Source organism: Simochromis diagramma, unplaced genomic scaffold (genome assembly GCF_900408965.1).
Source record: "Simochromis diagramma unplaced genomic scaffold, fSimDia1.1 OVJJ01000402.1, whole genome shotgun sequence".
Classification (NCBI taxonomy): domain Eukaryota; kingdom Metazoa; phylum Chordata; class Actinopteri; order Cichliformes; family Cichlidae; genus Simochromis; species Simochromis diagramma.
In genome coordinates, this window is record NW_024386972.1 from 5702393 (window position 1) to 5724194 (window position 21802).

The window sequence follows — 21802 nt, forward strand, 5'->3', positions numbered from 1 at the left end:
TTTTATTCAAGACACAAAATAATTACATTCGTTCATTCGAAGACTGATCAATAAATAATCTTAGGCCTGCGTGACCACAGGTTGGCATCTAAGCCTGTCAATAAGTCATCTTTAAATGTATAAAACATTGAGTGATATACTCCTTCCCTTTCTGTGCCAGATTTACTAAAAGTGCTGCAGGCAGATTAACTTTCTCTGACTTACACAAAAACTTTCTGCAGGAAAAAAAAAAATCTCCAGATGAAGGAAAAATCTTAATGTAACTCATTCTCCTCATTTCGTTTCCTTTGACATATGGTTTCATTTCCCTCTCCTGCTGACTTTGCATGAATATGTCTAGCTGGAGGGTGTTAATGCATTAGCTCTGTGTGGCTATCCGTGTGTGTCACTACATCTGCACGTGTACCGTGTGTCTCTGCCTTGAGAAGCCTAGGAGCCAGCTGTTTGTTCAGGTTCCAGCCAGCTGTTTGTATTTTTGGCCGCTAGTGTTTGTTTGTCAGGTCGCTGCTGTGTTTATCTCATTCAAGCTATTAATTGAAAGCACTGCCAGTGGTGGGATGACACTAACATAACACAGGATAATGATGTAATTATTGGCTTTACATCTGGACCAGCTGTCCTAAAGCATCCTAGCAAGCATTGTTAGTTAAATTATCTGATTATTTTGTTTATTCATCTATAAGTGAGGTGTTTGTGTTTTAAAGTCTGTCACACGATCTGTCACATTTCAGTGCGTATTTGCGAGCATCTGTGTGTGTTTGTGTGACACACAAACGTCCTCACTTGTTTCGGCATTTAGATATATTTTTGGACACTGACACAAGTTTTGTTTTGCTTGCCTGTTTACCAAAACATATTTCAATTATAGTTATATATATAATCTACATGGACATAATGTGTAGAATATCAGCTTTCATTTGAGGGTATCTGCATTCAAATTGGATGAAGGGTTTAAGAGTTTCAGCTCCTTAAAAATTAATTACATTACAAAAGTAATTGGACAATTTCATGGGCAGGTGTGGGCAATTCCTTCGTCATGTCATTATCAACTAAGCAGATAAAAGGCCTGGAGTTGATTTGAGGTGTGTTGCTTGCATTTAGAAGATTTTGCTGTGAACGGACAACATGCAGTCAAAGGAGCTCTCCATGCAGGTGATACAAGCCAACCTTAACCTGCAAAAAGAAAAACGCATCTGAGAAACTGCGACAATATTAGGACTGGGGAAACCTACAGTTTGGTACATCCTGAGAAAGAAAGAAAGTACTGATGAAGTCAGCAACACAAAAAGACTGGTGATGATCGCAGAATAATTTCCATGGTGAGGAAAAATGCCTTCACAACAGCCAACCAAGTGAACAATACTCTCCAGGAGTGAGGCGCATCAATATCGAATCTACAATGAAGAAAAGACTTCATGAAAGTAAATACAGAGGGTCGACTGCACGGTGCAAGCCACTCATAGAAAAGCTAGTTTGGACTTTGCTAAAAAAATAAATTAAAAAAAAAACATCTAAAGAAGCCAGCGCAGTTCTGGAAAAACATTATTTTGGGCAGATGAAACCAAGATCAACCTCTGTCAGAATGATGGCAAGAAAAAAGTACAGAGAAGGTGGGGAACGGCTCCAAAGTGTAGCACATCACATCATCATCTGTAAAACACAGCAGGGGCAGTGTGATGGCTTGGGTGTGCATGGCTGCCAGTGGCACTGGGACACTAGTGTTTATTGATGATGGACAGACAGGACAGAATTCCGAGGTCTTCAGAGACATGCTGTCTGCTCAAATCCAGCTACATGCAGTCAAACTGATTGGTATTTATAATACAGATGGACAAAGGCCCAAAACATACAGCCAAGGAAACCCAGGAGTCCATTAAAGTAAAGAAGTGGAATATTCTTGAATGGCCAAGTCAGTCACCTGATCTTAACGCAGTTGAGCATGCATTTCATTTGTTGAAGACTAAACTTCAGACAGAAAGGCCCACAAACAAGCAGCAACTGAAAGCTGCCGTAGTAAAGACCTGGCAGAAACCCAGCATGTGGTTATGTCCATGAGTTCCAGACTTCAGGCTGTCATTGTCAGCAAAAAATTTTCAACCAAGTATTAGACATTTTATTTTGATTTATTTAATTTGTCTAATTACTTTTGAGCCCCTGAAATAAAGGGATTGTGTTTAAAAATGTTTTAGTGTATGGAAATGATTAATTACTAGGGTCTTTAATATAATGCTCTGGTATTACTACAAAAGAACAGACAAGCTCTTTAATACATATAGACAAGAAATGCTAACAAACAAAAATGATTATTGTTACACAAATAAAAAAAACAATATGTGAAGGTTTTATGCTGTTTGAAGCTCTTGGTGCTATGTGTGATGTTGGAATTGTAAAATACAGGGTGGGCCATTTATACAGTATGGATACACCGTAATAAAATGGGAATGGTTGGTGATATTAAAGTCCTGTTTGTGGCACATTAGTATATGTGAGGGGGCAAACTCCTCAAGATGGGTGGTGACCATGGTGGCCATTTAGAAGTCGGCCATCTTGGATACAACTTTTGTTTTTTCAATTGGAAGAGGGCCATGTGACACATCAAACTTATTGGTAATGTCACAAGAAAAACAATGGTGTGCTTGGTTTCAACGTAACTTTATTCTTTCATGAGTTATTTACAAGTTTCTGACCACTTATAAAATGTGTTCAATGTGCTGCCCATTGAGTTGGATTGTCAATGCAACCCTCTTCTCCCACTCTTCACACACTGATAGCAACACCGCAGGAGAAATGCCAGCACAGGCATCCAGTATCCGTAGTTTCAGGTGCTACACATCTCGTATCTTCACACCATAGACAATTGCCTTCAGATGACCCCAAAGATAAAAGTCTAAGGGGTCAGATCGGGAGACCTTGGGGGCCATTCAACTGGCCCACGACGACCAATCCACTTTCCAGGAAACTGTTCATCTAGGAATGCTCGGACCTGGCACCCATAATGTGGTGGTGCACCATCTTGCTGGAAAAACTCAGGGAACGTGCCAGCTTCAGTGCATAAAGAGGGAAACACATCATCATGTAGCAATTTCAAATATCCAGTGGCCTTGAGGTTTCCATTGATGAAGAATGGACCCACTATTGTACCCCATATACCACACCAAACCATCACTTTTGTTGTTCCAACAGTCTTGGAGGGATCCATCCAATGTGGGTTAGTGTCAGACCAATAGCGGTGGTTTTGTTTGTTAACTTCACCATTCACATAAAAGTTTGCCTCATCACTGAACAAAATCTTCTGCGTGAACTGAGGGTCCTGTTCCAATTTTTGTTTTGCCCATTCTGCAAATTCTCTGCGCCGATCTGGGTCATCCTCGTTGAGATGCTGCAGTAGCTGGAGTTTGTAAGGGTGCCATTTGTGAGTAGCTAATATCCGCCGAAGGGATGTTCGACTAATGCCACTCTCCAGTGACGTGCGGCGAGTGCTACGCTGTGGGCTCTTGCTGAATGAAGCTAGGACAGCCACTGATGTTTCTTCATTAGTGACAGTTTTCTTGCGTCCACATTTTGGCAAATCCAACACTGAACCAGTTTCACGAAACTTAGGAAGCAGTTTGCTAACTGTAGCACGGGAGATGGGTGGTCAAGACGATAAAGAGTAATGGTGAAAAATCATATTGCATATTAAGTTTTTGCTAATGTTTCATTTGTTACAGGCTCTGTTAATTTCTCTTCATGTAACGTTACCTAAAAAAGTGTAATGAGTTATTAGCAGTAAAACTGATAGCAAGTCTGGTAAAGCAGCTTTTTTTTATTATGCACTACAGACTCTATACATTGTTTTAATGCACATAGCAATTATAACATCAGACATCCAACTTAGGAAGGTGAACCATCCAAGCAGCGTTTTAATGCACAGTACAGACAGAGAACTGTTAACTTAGCTTTCTCCTTCTAGCGCAGCTTGTTGAATTTATTTTTCCTTTTGGTGAAATATAACAAACACAATACTGTTTGTTCAGCCAGGAACTGAACTAGAACTCAAATGTTATCGATTTACTCTCACTGAAAAAGCCACAGTTTGAAAATGCACTTACCCAAAATGTTAAAATATTCTTTTAAATTAAAGAATCATCACTATAATTATTGCTATTTCTTTTTCTGATCACTTAATCAACAGTTTATAAGTTTATAACAGTTTGTAAATTGTTGCACAGTCTCGCTCCCTCGTTTTTTGTGTACAATTGTGCTCCAGATTCTCCTGGAAACCTGTAATGGCACAAAAGCACGACAAAGACTCGGGAAGTGATTAGTGGCTTAATGAGGAGGAGGTTTTGGTGGGAGTTTGGGGCCTGTATGGCCACGGGTGAGGGGGTTAGAGTTTTGGGGCTTAAGAGGTCAGTGGAGAGGTTAATTAGGAGCACGGCTTTTGTTTATGAGGGGATAAGGAGATGCAAAGGAGATTCACTTTGTCTCCTCATAGTGTTTCTCCAGCCACCCTGGAAGTGTCATCCACCCGGTTTTAGCCGCCTCTGCTTTCCCTCCTCCTCCCCCCACCCCTGATAATTACCCTGCAGCTTGGTGGAGGTGCAGCTGAATTAATATGATTGTCTCCGTTATAACACACTTCCTTCCTCATCATACATGCACACATACACTTTGAGTATCTTTCCTCAAGTATGTTTGGCATGTCCTTCCTGCTTCCACTTGAAGAATGTTTTTTCAACTTGGAGGAGCTCTGGTCGTGACTGTCGCTCAAAGCCGGTTGTGTGAGTCCATTGTTCTGCCGTTACAACACAGATAAAACGGTCTGCAAACAAAAGCATCCACAGACTCGAGCTCGAGTCGAGCAGAATGAGTGAGTCCACATGATGAGTGCGTGTCTGTGAAGACGAGTAAACAGAACTGACAGCTTTCTTGGCCAAAACTTTTACACCACTTTCATTGTGTCTTAAACTGTGCATTAAGTGCATTTAGAAATTAGGCAATAATTGACAAGCTGATGTTATCACCACAAAAATAGCTACAGATGATTGCAAGACATCCTCTGCAATACATGTGTGTAAATGAAGAATAGAAAATAGCCTTAAAGAGGGCCAGGAATTAAACGGGAATTATGTATTTATTCAGTGCTTTGAAATGACTGTGAGTGTGTGTGTGTATATATCATTATTATTTTAATTTAATAATGCCTAAGTTTATTTTATTAAATCCCTAATTAGCCATCCCTTCCTGTCTGCCATTTCTGCTTCTTCTGCCAGTTCGATAACTTATGTTTTCTTTACTCGTTAATTTTGGGAATCTTCACCTCAAGGTGTCGTGAAATACAGGTGGGGAAATCTGACTGGAGCATCTGCATGTTTGAATAAAAGTAATGATGCTTTAGAGGAGAATCTTGTTCCATTTAAATTGCATGGAGTTACATTCCCTAACACTGTTTGGATTAAATGCAAATTTTTGTTTTAGCCCTTCTGTGTCTAACCTAAGTGGATATTGGCCGAAAAATCATGTGGAGTTTTATGTAACTGGAGCTCGTATTCACCTATATTTGAATGATCGTGGTCTCATAACTTTTAAGCACCTCATCACTGGTGACCATGACCAATGTTATCCGGAGCTGCAGACTGTGTTAAACCAGAGAAACTCCAGTTTCCAGTAAAGTTGTTTAACTGCACATTGAATCTCTGGAATATCAGTATAAGAAAAAAGAAGTGCAATTTCAGCAGTACGTCTCAGTTTTCTTCACATGATAAAGAAATGTTGCTGTAGTTAATGAAATAAATCTGTCAGCACGATTCTTTGGGCTTTAATTGTAAAATACTATTGTTCAAAATTACGCAAAAACTTTTAGTAGCCCATTGCCCAATCAGTCCTGTAATTATAAGATGACATTTTTGTTTATTCACAGAAAATGTTGTGTTTTATTTATTTTACTGTGGGCATTTTGTGGAAAAAAGAGAAAATCAATTGTAGTGAAAAAACAACAACTTTTCCGTCATTTAATTCTTTATCTGTTATTGCATTACTTTGGTGCAGTACGATTGGCTGTGGGAGAGGTCTTGTCAGTAGGACAAGCTGTACATGAAAATGCATTTAAAAGTCCAAAATGTTTCCCCTTCTTTACAGTTTCCAGAAGATGTCCAGTAGGCTGGATTGAAGTCTTTGCTAGACCAATTCTGGTCCCCAAACCTTATGTTTGATGCCCCTCTGGTAAAACCTTTTACTACATTTTGCAGGAATGTGCTGGAGAATGGTTAGAGACAATCTGTCTGTGATGTTACACATTTCCCTTCTATACCTGCAGCTGCATAAAGCCCAGAAATATGCACCTTTACCTGCCTTGAAGGCTGATAAGACGTTGGATGCCACCAAAGATGATATAAAAGACTAAGATAGCGTGCTGTCACTCGGCTTGTGAAGTCCTGTAGCAAAGCCTCAAGATGTGCCAATGTGACAAGGAGGGATGGTTCTGATAATAAAACCACTTGCTCATTGGCTAATGACTTGAAAAGTACTTTGTCAATGAGTGAGCAGGACATAGCATGGCTATTCCTCATTTGTGAAACTTTTTTTTTTTTTTCAAAATGACCTAACATGAGCGACTTTGTCCTTGAAGTCATCAGGAAAGGTCAAGAAAGAAAGCCGTATTCCCAAAGACTTCTATAGGACCAGATATCTTTTTGCAACCACACCTATCATCATCTGGTGGCCTTCAGATAGAAGTAGGTTTAATGCACTACCACATTGGCTTTGTGTTTTTTTCCAACCAGGATTTTATGTCCACCACTGTGGACCATTACTTTTGTTGACGCTGCTTACCCTCAGCTGTCCAGAGCAGGTATCTACAGGGCAAAAGAAAAATGGAGGCCCAAGCAGTCTAAGCTCTTAAAAGCTTACTGAACTTTCTCCTTGTCTAGTTCTCTCTTCTGTTTTTTTTTCTCCTCTTCTTCTGATTCCCGTGGCTACATGGTTTCACTGAATACATGCTTACAAAAAAGTGATCACAAAACATATTGATCGTTCATTGTGCAACTAGCTGAAAGTGAATGAAACATTTTTTCATTTTGTCCCCATCCTTTCACTGTAGGAAATGAGGCTTTCCTGAATGTTACAAAATTAAGGGAGAAATGTGTTCCATAGGGGAAAAAAATAAAAAGAAAGATAAAAAAAAATAAAAATGCTACCTGGCACAACATCACATAAATTGTCTGGAAATGTTCATATTTTTAATTAAATTGGTTAGAAATGATAAACTGCAGCACTTCCTGGACACTGTCTCCAGCAGACTGCCACAAGGACAGATGCAGGAAATCTGTGATACATTGTGCAATAGTGCGGGACAATGCAGCACATCTGTCTAACAGATTATTATCTGTTCTCTTGTGTTAACATGCTATTTCAACCTTGCACTGTCACTACACTTTACGCTATTTGCACTCTGAGCCACTTGGATGCTATCTATTTCATGCTTTTACTTAATTTAGAAGCCCCTTTTTACTGATAAAGTTTGCTTTATTTAATTTTACTCTATACTTTATATGGTCATTTTATTGTGTTGTCTTGTATTTTAATTGGATTTTAACTTTATTTTTTATGCTTCTTTTTAATCAAGGCCCTTTCTTTTGTGTACTTCTTACCCTGTTGAGCTATTGTAATTCTTTTATGTTGTACTTATTGTATTTTATTCTTATGTTCTATTCATTTAACATTTCTACAAAATATTGCTATTAATCTCTACTTTGTGAACAGTCAATTGGTTTCTCAACATAAAACTCACTGCAGCACAAAAATGATTCTTAGATTTTTAGTTTTTCTGTTATTATTTTCCTCAGAGTAATCAGTTCTGTCCCTGGTTAGCTAGCATAAACTAATGTAAGTCTATTGTCTGCAACCAACCACATGACGTCACGTTCCGTGCTGACAGAAGATGGCTCCGTACATGTTCTCAAAATGTAAACTTTAAGCACTTCTTTCTTAAATTGGTGATTACCTGTTTAGTGTTTCATGTCCTCTTTAACGTCTGCTGTTAGAGAACTTCGAGGCTTGAATGACCACCCTGGTGATCTCAGTAAAATCAGTATCAAAACCCATTATGTCGAAATGTCTTGCATACAGTTTATTTGTTGGATTAATTTAAATTTGAATATATGTATATTTTTCACAGCCCTTCCTCTATTGTTTCCTTGTTGTTTTGCATTAGATTCTTTAATATGTATAAAATATTTGGGATTATTTATTATTTTAGGCTTACTTGATTTGATTTAGGGATTAACCAGAACCATATGTGTCACTCAGGGTGAAAAACTGGCACACAACCCCTCACATCACAGTGCAGGGACATCTGTCTGTTTGGGTAATTGGCATTAACCCTTTTAAGCCGAGTGACACCATTTTTTTTTACAGCCCACACATCTGCATGGGGGTATTTAGAGGGTGTTTCTATGTGACAGAACAGTGCAAGAAGGTGTCCAGCAAAGATATAAAAGATAGTTTTTGTTGTTTCGATCAAGTACTTTAGCTTGCACATACAAGAGGACGTTCCACTTATTTACACTCGTTTACTGGACTCTGACCATCGTGATCAACCCCAAACTTAACTCTAGCCTTGCATTGCATGCTAAAATATAATGTTCCCCACTGCAGCAATTTTGTTTATTGTCCTAAAAAAGGGGGAAAATCAACACAGTATGACAGTGTAAACAGTTTTATGTGCTCATACCTTAAAGAATACAAGCACAAACATACACAGAAGGGCAAAAGTTGCCACACTTCAAAGCATATGGCCCAGGGCAGCTAAAATGTGTTAATGTTGATTGAATAAACTGCTCCATTACACTAATGTTAGCAGGCTGCATAGACCCGATGCTAATCCAAGGTAAGAGAATGGAGATGGAGCAGCTTATCTCTAAACTCATGGATATTGGAAAATGATTAGAAAAGTGATTAGAGTGGAGGGAGACCACTTAGAGAAACATACGCTTTCAGGTTCTGATGTTGTTCCCAATCACAACAGGACGCTACGCATTACTGCTATTAATGATGCAAGCAGCTTACTGCCAGGAAGAGAGAGGTTATGAGACTGAGGTGATAGGTGTTGATTGCAGTTTTCAACATAATCACCATGGAAATTTAGAATTACAGTGCGCTATATACTCACCACCAGGACTTTGCTTTTAGTTCTTCTGCCTTCTGCCGTCAGAGCCATGCAGTGTTTCCCTCTTTCTTTATAAACTGTTATATTTACTATGTTGGCACACAGCTTGCACACACAAAGCCTTCACATTGCAACAGTACAAAGAAATTCAAAAGCACTGAAAACTGTAGAATGCTATTTATATTTATTTGTTTATTTATTTTACGCTTGCACAGTTGGTGTGGAGTACCCATAATTTTGTTGTACATGTACAGTGACAGGACTATTCTTCTTCTTCTGTTGACACTGACAGATTAAAAAATTGATGCTGTTTTTGTTTTTGCACTGCAGCCTCCATCTACAGGGGGAAAACAGAATCAACTGTCCACATTAGAAATGCAACCGAAGTGAATTCATCTGTACAGCTAGTGCCAGAGATCATCCAGCTGTGTTTGATTGACAGTGGTGCCATGACAACCCCGCATCAGCTCCCGGGTGTCCAATGAGAAGTCAGAGTCATTGTCCCTCCCTGACTCCCAGGTGAGTTTAAAAATCAGATTTAAGCAGATTTCTGTCAGATGGTTCACGGAACGTTTTCCGCCTCCTTTTTGGCTTCAGTCTGCGAGCCAGATGGTTTTCAGGTCTCCCCTCGACTTTTTCTCAGCCTCCCGCCTCCTCCTGCCGCACTTTGCGGACGGGTCCCCTGTCCTGGCTCGCTCTCAGTCCCCGGATGACTCTTCCGGGGCTTGCGCTCCCGTTGCCCTCCCGGGATTGTGTTTCTCTGCTGCGCAGATCGCCAGCGTGTGCGAGACCCTGGAGGAGACAGGAGACATCGAGCGGCTGGCCCGCTTCCTCTGGTCGCTCCCGGTGACCTCGGACGGCCGCGACTCTATTTCTGAACACGAATCTGTGCAGCGGGCTCGCGCTGTAGTAGCCTTCCACACGGGAAGTTTCCGAGAGCTTTATCACATCCTGGAGACTCACCGCTTCACGCGCGCCTCGCACGGTAAATTGCAGGCGATGTGGCTCGAAGCGCACTACCGGGAAGCAGAAAAGCTACGCGGGCGGCCGCTCGGACCCGTGGACAAGTACCGCGTGAGGAAGAAGTTCCCGTTACCCAGGACCATCTGGGACGGAGAGCAGAAGACACATTGCTTTAAAGAGCGCACCAGGGGCCTGCTGAGAGAGTGGTACCTGCAGGATCCGTACCCTAATCCGGGCAAGAAGCGGGAGCTGGCACACGCCACCGGACTGACACCGACCCAAGTAGGGAACTGGTTCAAAAACCGCAGACAGAGAGACAGAGCGGCAGCAGCCAAAAACAGGTCAGTAGATTTGACTAGAACTAGGCTGTGCCCTTGGAAGGTGCACTGAGGTTTGTTTGTCTGTCTTTTGTTTTTGTTTTTAAATAAATGCACGAGTGCATTTGGAGATTTTTTTCGTATCAAGTTACCGTATCACATTTCAGTTGTGTTTCATTCAGTTTTATTTATGTATCAAATCACAACAACAGTGTGATGAGACCACTGTTCATACTTACTATTCAGTTGGGCAGTACTCTAGCTAAGGGTGCGCAAAAAGGCCGTTCATGCGTAAAAGCGCACGCCCTGCAGCTTGTAGGTTTTCGTTTTCCAGTTGCATAGTCGGTCTTTCTTCACCTTTCTGTCACTACAATTTACTTCAGGGTCAGTGTGCGGGTCAATCACCGTGTTGATGAAGGCAAAGCAAGGCATGCATGAATAGGCACAAATTGCTCATCATGCAAGGATAGACTCCAGTTTGACAGGGACGGAGATGGCATTAATTTAGTTCATAGGCTGAATTTAATTTCAGTTTTAGTTATAAGTTTTGTGTTCTACTTTACCTAAGTTGATAAAATTACCTTTTTCCCCTCTTCAGTAATAGGTTGCAGCACCACCACATGTGTTCCGACAGAGCGCGTGCACTAAGCAGAGGAGGCTGTAGTCCAGACGGGAGCACAGAGCGCGCGGATGGAGAAACCCTGCTCTCAGTAACGGACAGTGACTCCGACTTGGACGTCTGACACTTTTAAAAGTGAAATAAACATTTAGGCTCTGCCGTCTGTCAACTGTGAGGAGAATGTGTGTGGACAAACGCTGGTCAGGATTTGCGCTGCAATAAATTCGGGGTATAAAACGCAATATTATTCCACAGGCGAAGGTTACGTTAACCTTTTCTGGGTGTTTTTTTCTTTCTTTTTGGTTTTTGGTGGTCTTCAGGTACAAATTTTGAATTGTAACCACCGATTTTATTTAAACTGCATTATTGGAGGGTGAGTGCACATCTGCTGACCCAGTTTGTCATGAACATAATTAAACACGCATCAAGCAATGCACTCCTGTTGGACTTTAAACCCAGGGACCCCCCAAAGAGAAGACTGAAAACTGCCAGTGAGCGAATCACTTTCATTCTCACTCATTTTCTCAAACTTTGTGTGTCATAAAAAATCAGTCTAGTTGTTCCTTTAGAGGCTCAAGGTGGACTCCTAAATGTTTACTGTAGACAATCAGTCAGCACCACTGAATTCTGCCTGCTCCCTGTCTGTTTGTATTTTAATAACCGTTTTTTGTCAACTTGCCATTTTTTCGTTATTTAAAATTTACTGTGTAGCCATGTTCTGTCTACTTGATGTTCATTTTAATGCTGAATAAATGTTTTTTGGTATTTTATAGAAATAAAGTTATTTATTATATCACTGTTATGAATACTTTTGTAATGATCCGTAACCAAAAACCTGTCATATAAACAGTTAACACACACAAAAAACCCCACAATTTATTATCACAATTTATGATTACAGTAAATACTAGTATTTACTAGTATTTATTGCAAATGACTCGCATGTGGCTTCAGCCTAAAATGTGTTCTTAAGGGGTAACCTAAAGGGATTTATCAAAGCATATAAAGCTTATCCAAGCTTTGTTGTTTTCTGATTGATCCAAAACCCCAAATAAGGGAAAAAACATACATATAGAATTGCAAATAAAAACTTTGCTTAAATAAACTCAAACTATCCCTTTTTTCAACCAGTTGAGTATTAAAACCGTGCAGAATACGTTTAATAATCGTGTTGGATTTTCCGTAAGTATTCGTTTATTTTTGCCTACTTTTGCGATCAGTGTGTTTAACCTGACTTTCCCGCAAAATGCCCTCGGTTCCGGTCCACACAGTGACCTTTTTTGTATGCCAAATATTTTTATACACCTGTATACATGCAAATTACGCCTACATATATGGATAGATATTATTTAAATACTCTCACTTTCTGGAAACGCCATTTAACAAAGTAAATGCACAACGGCGCCACCTAGTGGTAACATTAAATTCAATTTGCGTTTATACCAATGACTGTAGAAAACCAACGACTGTTTTCTACAGTCATTGGTTTATACCCGTTTATGTAAGTCCAATCTGTTAAAGCTGAAACTATGCAGTAGTTGATACAATACTTCAATAGTGATTCACCCACTATACAGTAATATAACCGGACTTTACTGCACCACTACTGCCTTTATTGGGGTTTTTTAATGTATTCTACATTTTAAGTAAAAAAAAAGAAGAAGAAAGAAAGAAACAGAGAGAGAGATACTTTTAATTCTAATGTGCCACATTGTCTATATATTTTTAAACCAACATCTCTAACTTTAGTCTGGCTCCACCACTTGGGTAGTATTTCTGAGACAACTGACTCATATTTCTTGGCATTTATCTTGGTTCGGCGTGAGTCATTATAACCATCCACTATCCTGTGAAGGGCGAGAAGATCAGAATAGCATTTTGTTTTAACATGCAATGGTTTTCCAGCACAGACGACTGGACGACCTTTTTCCTCCTGACCATTGCAAAATGGCAACGATCTCCGAGCTGCACTTGAACACAGCGTTCAGTGACATCACGACTGATAGCGTCATCCTTCCGGTGATACTTTTCTTGCACCAGCAGGTGGCGCAGTTGGACAGGCCTGATCATAAACTGCATAGGCGTTAATAAACAGTCTCTGATGATATGATGACATTTTACTCATCATTCTATTTAATTTACTAGATCATAATTTGATATCTAAATAAATAAATAATACATTATTTCAGACAGGAGACCCAGCTGGATGTAGCGGAGTGGAAGATGCTACTGTTTTCACTGGACAGAATTAGAAATGAGTATGTCAGGGGGACAGCTCAGACCGAGTGGTTTAGAGACAAAGCATAGAGGTAAGCTTGAGAGAGTTTGGACATGTGAAGAGGAGGGATGGTGGATATATTGGGTAAAGGGTATAGAAAATAGAGCTGCCAGACAGGCCACAGTAATGGAAGTAGGAGGACACACAGAGGGTTGGTGTGACAAACAAAGATACTAGGGCATAGGATACGATAGAGGCCACTGTGGCCTAAGTGAGTATCCAAAAGAAGACTTTTGCTTGTGATAAGACCTGGGTACCTCTTCTACCACTGGCTCCATGGTTAAGATGCTCAGATTCCTCCATAGGGAAAAAATATGAAAAAAGACATGGCCAAGAGGCTCATTGTGAAGATGTGTTTGTTATGTTTTCAGCAGCTGTAATTGTAAGAGTTATATTTCAATTCCAAACCAACAAAGGAATAAACAAGCAGCACGTTTGGAGGAGAAGAAATGATGACGTTTGATTATGGTTTCGCTCTGTTTAAGGACTAGTGGAGGAAGACAGCAGGGAAAAGCTGGAGTTTTAGCAGATACTTTGCAGTTATAAGTTCCAGGATGTGTATGTTGCTTGAGCGAGTGCACAGGAGGTCAGGGCTTCACTAACATAGAGCCCAGAAGATTTATGACAAAAACAGCGCTATGCTTGTGGTGTAGTTTTAAATAAAGTTTAGAACAGCATAAGTAATGAATATATATCTAAATTTGATTGTTTTGAGTACCGGCATGTCTTGGGACATTTCTGAAATTGCATCACTCACTGCTGATTTAAAAACCAGTCAAACATCTATTATACTCTTATAGGAGTAGCCAGTATTACTGTAGTACTTTATAAGATACTAAAATACTATTCCAGCAATTTGAAAAAGTGTAGATGGTTTCTTACTTTCAGAGCTCTTTCATGTGAGAAGAAATGTGAAAACAGAGGTTCTGGAGCATTTTCATGTAATATTTTGGAACTATTCTAAGTTTCTATTTGGGGAAAGAAACTATAGACATTTTGGGTGAATATGATAAGTTTATAGAAAATGGGCAATTTATTAAAAAAATATAATTAAATGTAATGTTTTTATTATCACATGAAATGTAATGAAAGAATATGAATTTTTAAGGAGGCTCTACCTCCTCCCTGTATATGTGGATAAAACCCACCAACCCTTTTTATAGTCTGTTAAAATTCGAATTAATCTCTAAATCTAGTTAAATGAAGTTATTTGGTGATGATTTGATGATGACATTTCAGAACATTTATTATGTAAATATGCTGAATTCAGGCTAGTTAAATTCTGTAAGTACAGTAGAACAAAAGAGTAGTAATTTGCAGTTTTTAAGGGACAAGAGAAAAAACCCAGAATATAACTATTTTTTCGAAGAACTGGTAACTGTTTGCTTTAAGGTAAGAAGGGGATAGGGTACTCTAAAATTGAACCTAAACCCCTATAAAAGTAATGGTTGATTATAAAATAATAAGAAGGGCTCATTGGATTATTTTACAATATAGCCTGGAGCCCTATTATTGTGGTGTAATTACAATGTAAGAAGAGAAGGTTAGCCTACTCTAAAAGGCAGCCTGGACCCCTAATAGTAACATGTAATTACAAAAATAAGACAGGATCTTTAGGATAATCTATTATACAGCCTTCACCCCTAGTAGTAATGTCTGATTACAAAAGAAGAAGGGATTTAGGAGCTTCAGGATATTCATTGATATAGGGAAGGCTGGGTTTATAATGCAGCCTGAAGCTCTATTAGTATGTATTGTATCTTGAAGCATATCAGACTACTCTAAAATACAGCCTAGACACCTATTAATGTGTAATTACAAAATAAGAAGTGCTCTTTGGGATACTCTATAATATAATGAAGCCTGGAACACTTTATAATACAGGCTGTAGCTCTGTTAGTATCTACAATGTAAGAAGGGATGCTTAGATTACTGTAAAAGGCATCCTGGAACCCCTAATTAAATACAAAGCAGGGTTGAAACCCTTTATAATAAAGTCTAACCCCAGGAATACAACAGACATGGTTCCGGCTTTTCATCACCACTGGAGCCGACTGCACCTGCTCAAGACAATGCTTGTAATTCTACCAGACGTACCACAAGTGTCCAAGCGGCTCTCTGCTCCACGTTGCTTAAAATAGGCCTAGTCTGTTTTTTCTCTGTCTGTCTGTCTGTCTGTCTGTCTCTCTTTTTAGGAAGACATGTCAATCTGCAGAGAGCAGATGAGAAGGGCAGAAAGTCTGACAGAAAATCGACGCGGACAGTGTCATAACTTTTCAATTTTCCCTGTGAAACCATCAAAGCTTTCAAACAATGAAATAAAATATGTGTAAAAGGCAGTTGGGATACTCTTTAATAAAGCTTTATTACTTAAAAATGTTTAGTGTTAAAATGATTTAATCTTAAAAACAAACAACTGTTGACTATGACTCATTTTTTAAGTATCATTGGGAATCTGTAGTATTTTAGGAACCTGAAAATCACATCCTATAAAATCACATCCTATATTCGGGCTGTATTATAAAGTGCTGCCACCAGATTTACTCAACAATATCAGCCCTGTCTCTTCAGACTCTCTAACTGTGCGTGAGGCTGTCTGTGGTCATGCATGAGGACTGATGGGCTCTGTGGGCTGTCTGGCCATGACACGCGCGTTCACACATACACATTACTCCACGCCTGCGGGTGAATTCCATCGCCCCTCTTTTAAAAACACCTCTTCCAGCTGAGCACACACACACACGCACACACGTATGTATGCACGCACGCACGCGCACACAGATTCTCTCTGTCTTTCTTTTCTCTCATCCGGCGCAGAAGCCCGGCAACGCGGGTGACGCGTTTTGCGCATTTCCTGCAGCTCGCGCTCACTCACAGATTCAGGAGCGAGGGGACGGGAAGCGAGGGGAGCGCGCAGAGAGCGAAAGGAGAAAAAAAAGCGAAACGGGAGCGGAGCACTGGGATGTGTTTGGGGTGCTCGTGAACCCCCCAAAAAACCTTCATTTGGGGGGGTGGGGGGGCAATAAAAGGCACTGCTTTCCGAGGGTTACGCGCAAATATCGCGGTGCCGTGAGGTCGTAGGAAGGAGATTATCCAGGAGAGGAGCGAGTGAGCCGAGACGGGCTGGAAGAGGAGCACCAATCCCGGATGGCTAGGCGCGGCTGGTCGCGCTCTCTTCCACCCTGACCCGGGAGAGACACACGAGGACCGCGGGGAAGCTCCGGGACTTCACGTGAACGTGAGCCAGTCAACCTGCGTTTCTGATCAGAGACGTTTATACCCCGTTCTGTTTCCGCGGTAACAGGAATTTTGTGTGGCTCACGAGACCGATCGTAAACAAATAAGGCAGCCGCCTCGGTGGGAGAGCGTCCACCAGGAGACCCCTGAAGGGTGTGAGTCCGCGTTATTTCTGCGTTTTTCAGTCTGCTGGGGATCAGTCAGCTGCCCTGTTGGCGTCTCTGCGCGCGTGTGTGGATAACGAGCTGTTCTGATATGGCTGTACTAGACTGAGAGTCCAAGGAGCCAGCGGCATTATGGGATGTAGCAGGACTGTGCAGTGACCCCGCTCATTGGAAGGAAACATTCTGTGTACAGGAGCAGGAACAGGCAGACTAGCCTAAACGCACGCACACACACACACACACACACACACACACACACACACACACACACACACACACACACACACACACACACACACACATCCTTTTACGCACACACACTTCCCAGCAGCCATGCCTGTGTTCAGTGGCCTGTTGAAGGTGCGGGTTTGTGAGGCGGTGGACCTAAAGCCCACTCCATGGGCGCTGCGTCACGCAGTGGGGAAGAGCGGCTCCTTCCTGCTGGACCCCTACCTGGCTCTGAATCTGGATCAGACCCGACTAGGCCAGACCGCCACCAGAACCAAGACCAACAGTCCCGTTTGGCACCAGGAGTTCTGCACCGAGGTGCGTGAGGGAAGGAGCCTGGAGCTGTCCGTGTTCCACGATGCACCCATCGGGTATGATGACTTTGTGGCCAACTGCACCATCCAGCTGGAGGACCTGCTGCAGAACGGAACCAGGCACTACGAAGACTGGGTATGCGTTTGATCTGTAGCTGTGTATGCGTGTGTGTAGGTGTGCGTGTCTGTAGGTGAAAGCCACAGTTTTGCATGTGCAGGTGGAAGGAAATCCTAAACACTGTATCTGCATAGTGTATTTTATGTGGTCTATTAGGCTGTGGTATGCATGCCATTGCTTGACTGCTTGTTTCATGTTCCTGTTCACAGTGAACAGCTAGGAAAAAGTATTCCCAGGTTTCACCTGTCGGTTATTATTGCGTAAGGAATCAATACTGTTGGTCTTCTATTCCCAAAATTCAAACGTGAGCCTTTGCCACACCAGTGGGTGAAACTGAAAATGACTACAATATGATGGCGAGGATTTTAGGACCTTATTATGCTTGTTTTCTGCTCACAAGAGGTCCCCCCTCCCCTCCAGCTTCAGGTTCCTATTACAGACAGTATAAAAGATGGTTGTGGCTTCCAGGTCTGAAAAGTGAAACTAACATGACAGTACCTTCAACCAAGATTCTTTGTAATATCCACCAGGGGGTGATACTCATGGTTACGGACCCACTAGAGTCCATTTTGGAAGATTTTGATCAGCCGGCTAACGTTTGACAAGTTGTTAGCTGGTTTCACAATCAAATCTGCCCCTCTTTCCGTATAGTCAGTTTAAAAAACATGAAAAATGATAAGAGTGTGATTGCTTCAGAACAAGACTTTTCTAAACCACCAGTTTCATGTTACAGTACCAGCATCTATCTCCTAAAGGCTCCATTTCACACTGAATTTTCCTCTCTTGTTGTAACCTGATGTTCAAACCGTCTGTTTGTGAATTGTAGCCAGTGAGAGGCTAGTTGATTTAAAGGGGAAAAAGGTTGTTTCAGAAGGTAGATAAACCAAGGGCCTGCACCAAGGTCCAGTGTAATGCTCGACTTAAAAGTCTGCAGCACTGATTTTTTCCTTCACAGAAATATAACTACACTTAACAGCTACACAATACGTCCACTTTAATAGGTAACAAATATATGTTTAACTCTAGTTTCATTCAGTATCAAGACTGACACCATCCCTATCCAGTGAAACCTCTGGTTTCAGTTCAGAGCCTTTTACAATGAAATGGGCCTTCATATTTATGACAACGTTAGCGAGGCAAGGCGGAGATGGTTTGGACATGTGCAGAGGAGGGATAGTGGATATACTGAACAAAGGATGTTAAATATGGAGCTGCCAGGCAGGAGGAAAAGAGGAAGACCATAGAGAAGATTCGTGGATGTTGTGAAGGAGGACATGCGGAGGAAGATGCTAGGGATAGGATCAAGAAGGAAGAAGAAGATGTTTACCTTATGTTTATTATTAAATGCTCTCTTCCAGTGTCAAACATTTGCACTGAGCTCTTCGTCAGAGCCTCCAGTTCTGTTATTCATATTCCTTAGCTGTGCTGCAGTCTGTCGTTGTCACACTGCAGGTGTGTATGGATATAACAGCTGGAGTCTGACTGATACCACATTATAAAAGCCGATACCGATATTTGGTCATTTAAGAATCCAATATTCCAGCATATCGGCCCATATGGTTTTTCTTTCATGAGAAACGGATTTCCCTAACACTTGTTACGTGTGGTCATTTTTAAGTTATTTGCACTCTGCTCAGATTAGCTGTTTGTTGTGTTCGTGGCCTTACAAGCAAGTGTTTCCAACGGGGAATTTGCAGAGTGCCCTCTAGTGGCTGAACTATGCAACATCAACACTCATAACATGGTTGAAGGGTGTTTCTTCTGTCTCCGTTACTCTTATACTTTCTATAAATGCCAATATCAACCTCCAACCAAAGTCATGGAGTCGTCTTTTTCTAATGTAAAATGAGACCATGTAGGGGCGACTTGTTTTCCATTCTATTATCATGCAGCTTTACCCTCGTTATCTGTGACACAGGAGCTGTTCAGACTTGCGTTGCATCTGGTTTGGGCATCTCAGGTTCGACTTGCAGTCGCCCTTTCACAGTTCATCGCATTCCTCCTGTCTCTTTGCACTTGCAGAAACAGGAGCTGTTGTTTTCTTTAACCCCCCTCCGAAAACGCAGCATTGCAGCTCAAGATAAGTTTGTTTTTTTACTTATTTATTCGTTTTACTGTCCTTTCAGAGATGTACTCAGCTATGCAGAGGAGAAAACTATACTACGGTTTTCCCATCATTTAACGTTAAGACTGTGATGTTGGACTGCTACATGTAGATTTGTATGTAAGGGAATAAAGAGCTGTTTGTTTTAGGTCTGCAAGTTTTGTCTCCAGTTATAACATGTGATCTCGTTCCACTGCTTCCCCTCATTTTGTGTCAACTTGCCTTATGTTAGACGAAAGGCTAATGAAGGTGATTTCAGGACAGAGTTGGGAGGGGGAGAGGATAACGGCAGACTGTTCTCCAAAGCACATTGTGAAATACTCTGATAATTTTCTACCTTTCAGGCAACTGTTTCAGGCAAGACACACACACACAATGAAAATCCACTGTCAGGCCTTTGGAAGAGGATATGAAATCACAGCACCCACTTATTACAATATTATTACAGTTTATTTTGTGAAATGTCATTTTCCTCTTTGAAGTAAGAGTATTTAATAGAGGCCCTGCTCTCAGCTGGATTAACATATGACCGTGATGTAATCTTAAAAAAAAAAAAAAGAGGGGCAACAAAATGCTCATTGTGGTGAATTAATCGCAAATCTAAAGTCTTAGGAAGCTTATTTTCATGATGCAATGCTGCAAAAAATGTCAGTGTGAGCTCTGTTAATGAGTGTCGAATGTGAAAGTGTATATGATTTTATGCTTGCCAAACTGTAGGTTTCCTTAACGGGGGGGTGGGGGTTAATTGATGTGCAGTTACATAACCTTATGCTATGTCAGCACACGCACTTGTATATAAACCAGCACACACACAGGCACCCACTTTGCCCCTCAGCCATCCAAAGTGAGGTCAGAGCATATGGATCAATGTGCTGATTGACCACATCCCATCGATCAGCCAGTCGGCTCGTCAGTACATCTGCCTCAGAGCGACACAGTCCCCCCCCCCCCCCAATTATTCCATTACTCACCATTTCTGCCTCCCGAGTCTTTCTCATCCTCCCCTCTTCAGCAGCGAGCTCGTCTTTCAGCTTTAAGAACACCCCCACTCTCCCGCCCACCCTTCGTTTACCCATCATCTTCCTCTTCCTGCCTCGCTCGTGCACCTTAAACTCCTCTTTTATCTGCTTCCTCCTGATGCTCTTACCTTCTCGTGCGCCTCTGTCTTAAAGCGAGGAAGGAAGGATGTGATGTTCAGTCTCAACAAGGAGGTAGCGGTGGGAAATATAGTATACTCGTTAATAGGTTGTCTGACTCAGATCAGACAGGGTTTTCTCTTCAGTTTTTTTTAAACTCATTTATACAAAAAATAAAAATAAAATAGGCCAGCCTGCCTCTCACACACTGATTTATCACTACTCGCTGTATGTTTCACAAAAAATACATTATTAGGGATAAACAGAGAATACTGTTAACACAAGAATGACTTCTGGAATCAGATCTTTTCAACCTTTTCTGCTCGGTGGTGGATGCAAACCCTCTGTATAAATCTCTCTGTATGTAAAAATGAGCAAGCAAATTAAACTGGGTGGTAAGGCTTTAAATCTAGCTCACTAATTCTTTCATGGTAAATTTATCTGTCACTTATTTGACCCTTAAAAGGTCACAAAATAGTAATGAATGACCTTCATAGCCGCATGGGGAACTCTCTGCTTGCATCTTATTAAGGTGGAATGAAATGCTCTTTAGGTATTCTGGCTTTTTAAATAGCTTCAACAGTTAATGACAATCAAAAATGATGACAGATTCTCTTTTGGTCAACTAATTATGTAACTTCAAAGTTCTGGTCAGAATTTGGAAAAGTTTATCCCCAGAGGATGAATCCTAAAAACCTAGAATCCTAAAGAAAATTCTTTCTAACGGATTACCGTACTGTGCATTCATTCCTCCCTCAGGATGCACACCGACCTAACATTAATCCCTGTCATTGACCAAAAAGTTTAGCCAAATTTAGCCGTCATTAATTTAAACAGTCAGTCTTTTACTTTGGTTCATTGGCTAAATATTAATATTGACTTTTGAATGAACATTAGCTATATGTTGTAGTTGGAGATAGATAACTAAAGCCCCTTTTCCATTCATCACGGATCGCCATGACTTGATTTGGATTGACTGGTTTTCCACTACAATCTGGTACTAGCGAATGTGCGTGGTTGTCGTCACAGAAACGTGTCCGAGCGTCCCACAATGTTATTAATATGGCACACGAACTCTACAAAAAAGGTGGACGTCAAAGTGAAACCTGCTGCTCGGTCTGTGACTTTTCGTCTGACTGGGGGACCATGGCGTTGTTTTAACCATTTCCTTAGTTG

At 41.1% G+C, this 21802-nt stretch overlaps 2 protein-coding genes across 2 annotated transcripts in view; both read left to right on the top strand.

Moving 5' to 3' along the window:
* The first annotated feature begins 7773 nt into the window (after positions 1-7773).
* LOC120737914 (homeobox protein SIX3-like) lies at positions 7774-11787 on the top strand. The gene is made up of 2 exons (XM_040038827.1): positions 7774-10452; positions 11027-11787. The coding sequence occupies exons 1-2, from the start codon at positions 9758-9760 to the stop codon at positions 11169-11171; spliced, it is 840 nt and encodes a 279-aa protein (XP_039894761.1). The 5' UTR covers positions 7774-9757; the 3' UTR covers positions 11172-11787.
* Positions 11788-16190: 4403 nt separating this feature from the next.
* The window catches only part of LOC120738002 (protein kinase C epsilon type-like), a 52016-nt gene continuing 46404 nt past the window's right edge, over positions 16191-21802 (top strand). The window contains exon 1 of the mRNA XM_040039001.1: positions 16191-17404. Within this exon, the coding sequence (XP_039894935.1) occupies positions 17060-17404 (345 nt within the window). The 5' untranslated portion in view covers positions 16191-17059. The remainder of the gene's footprint in view (positions 17405-21802) is intronic.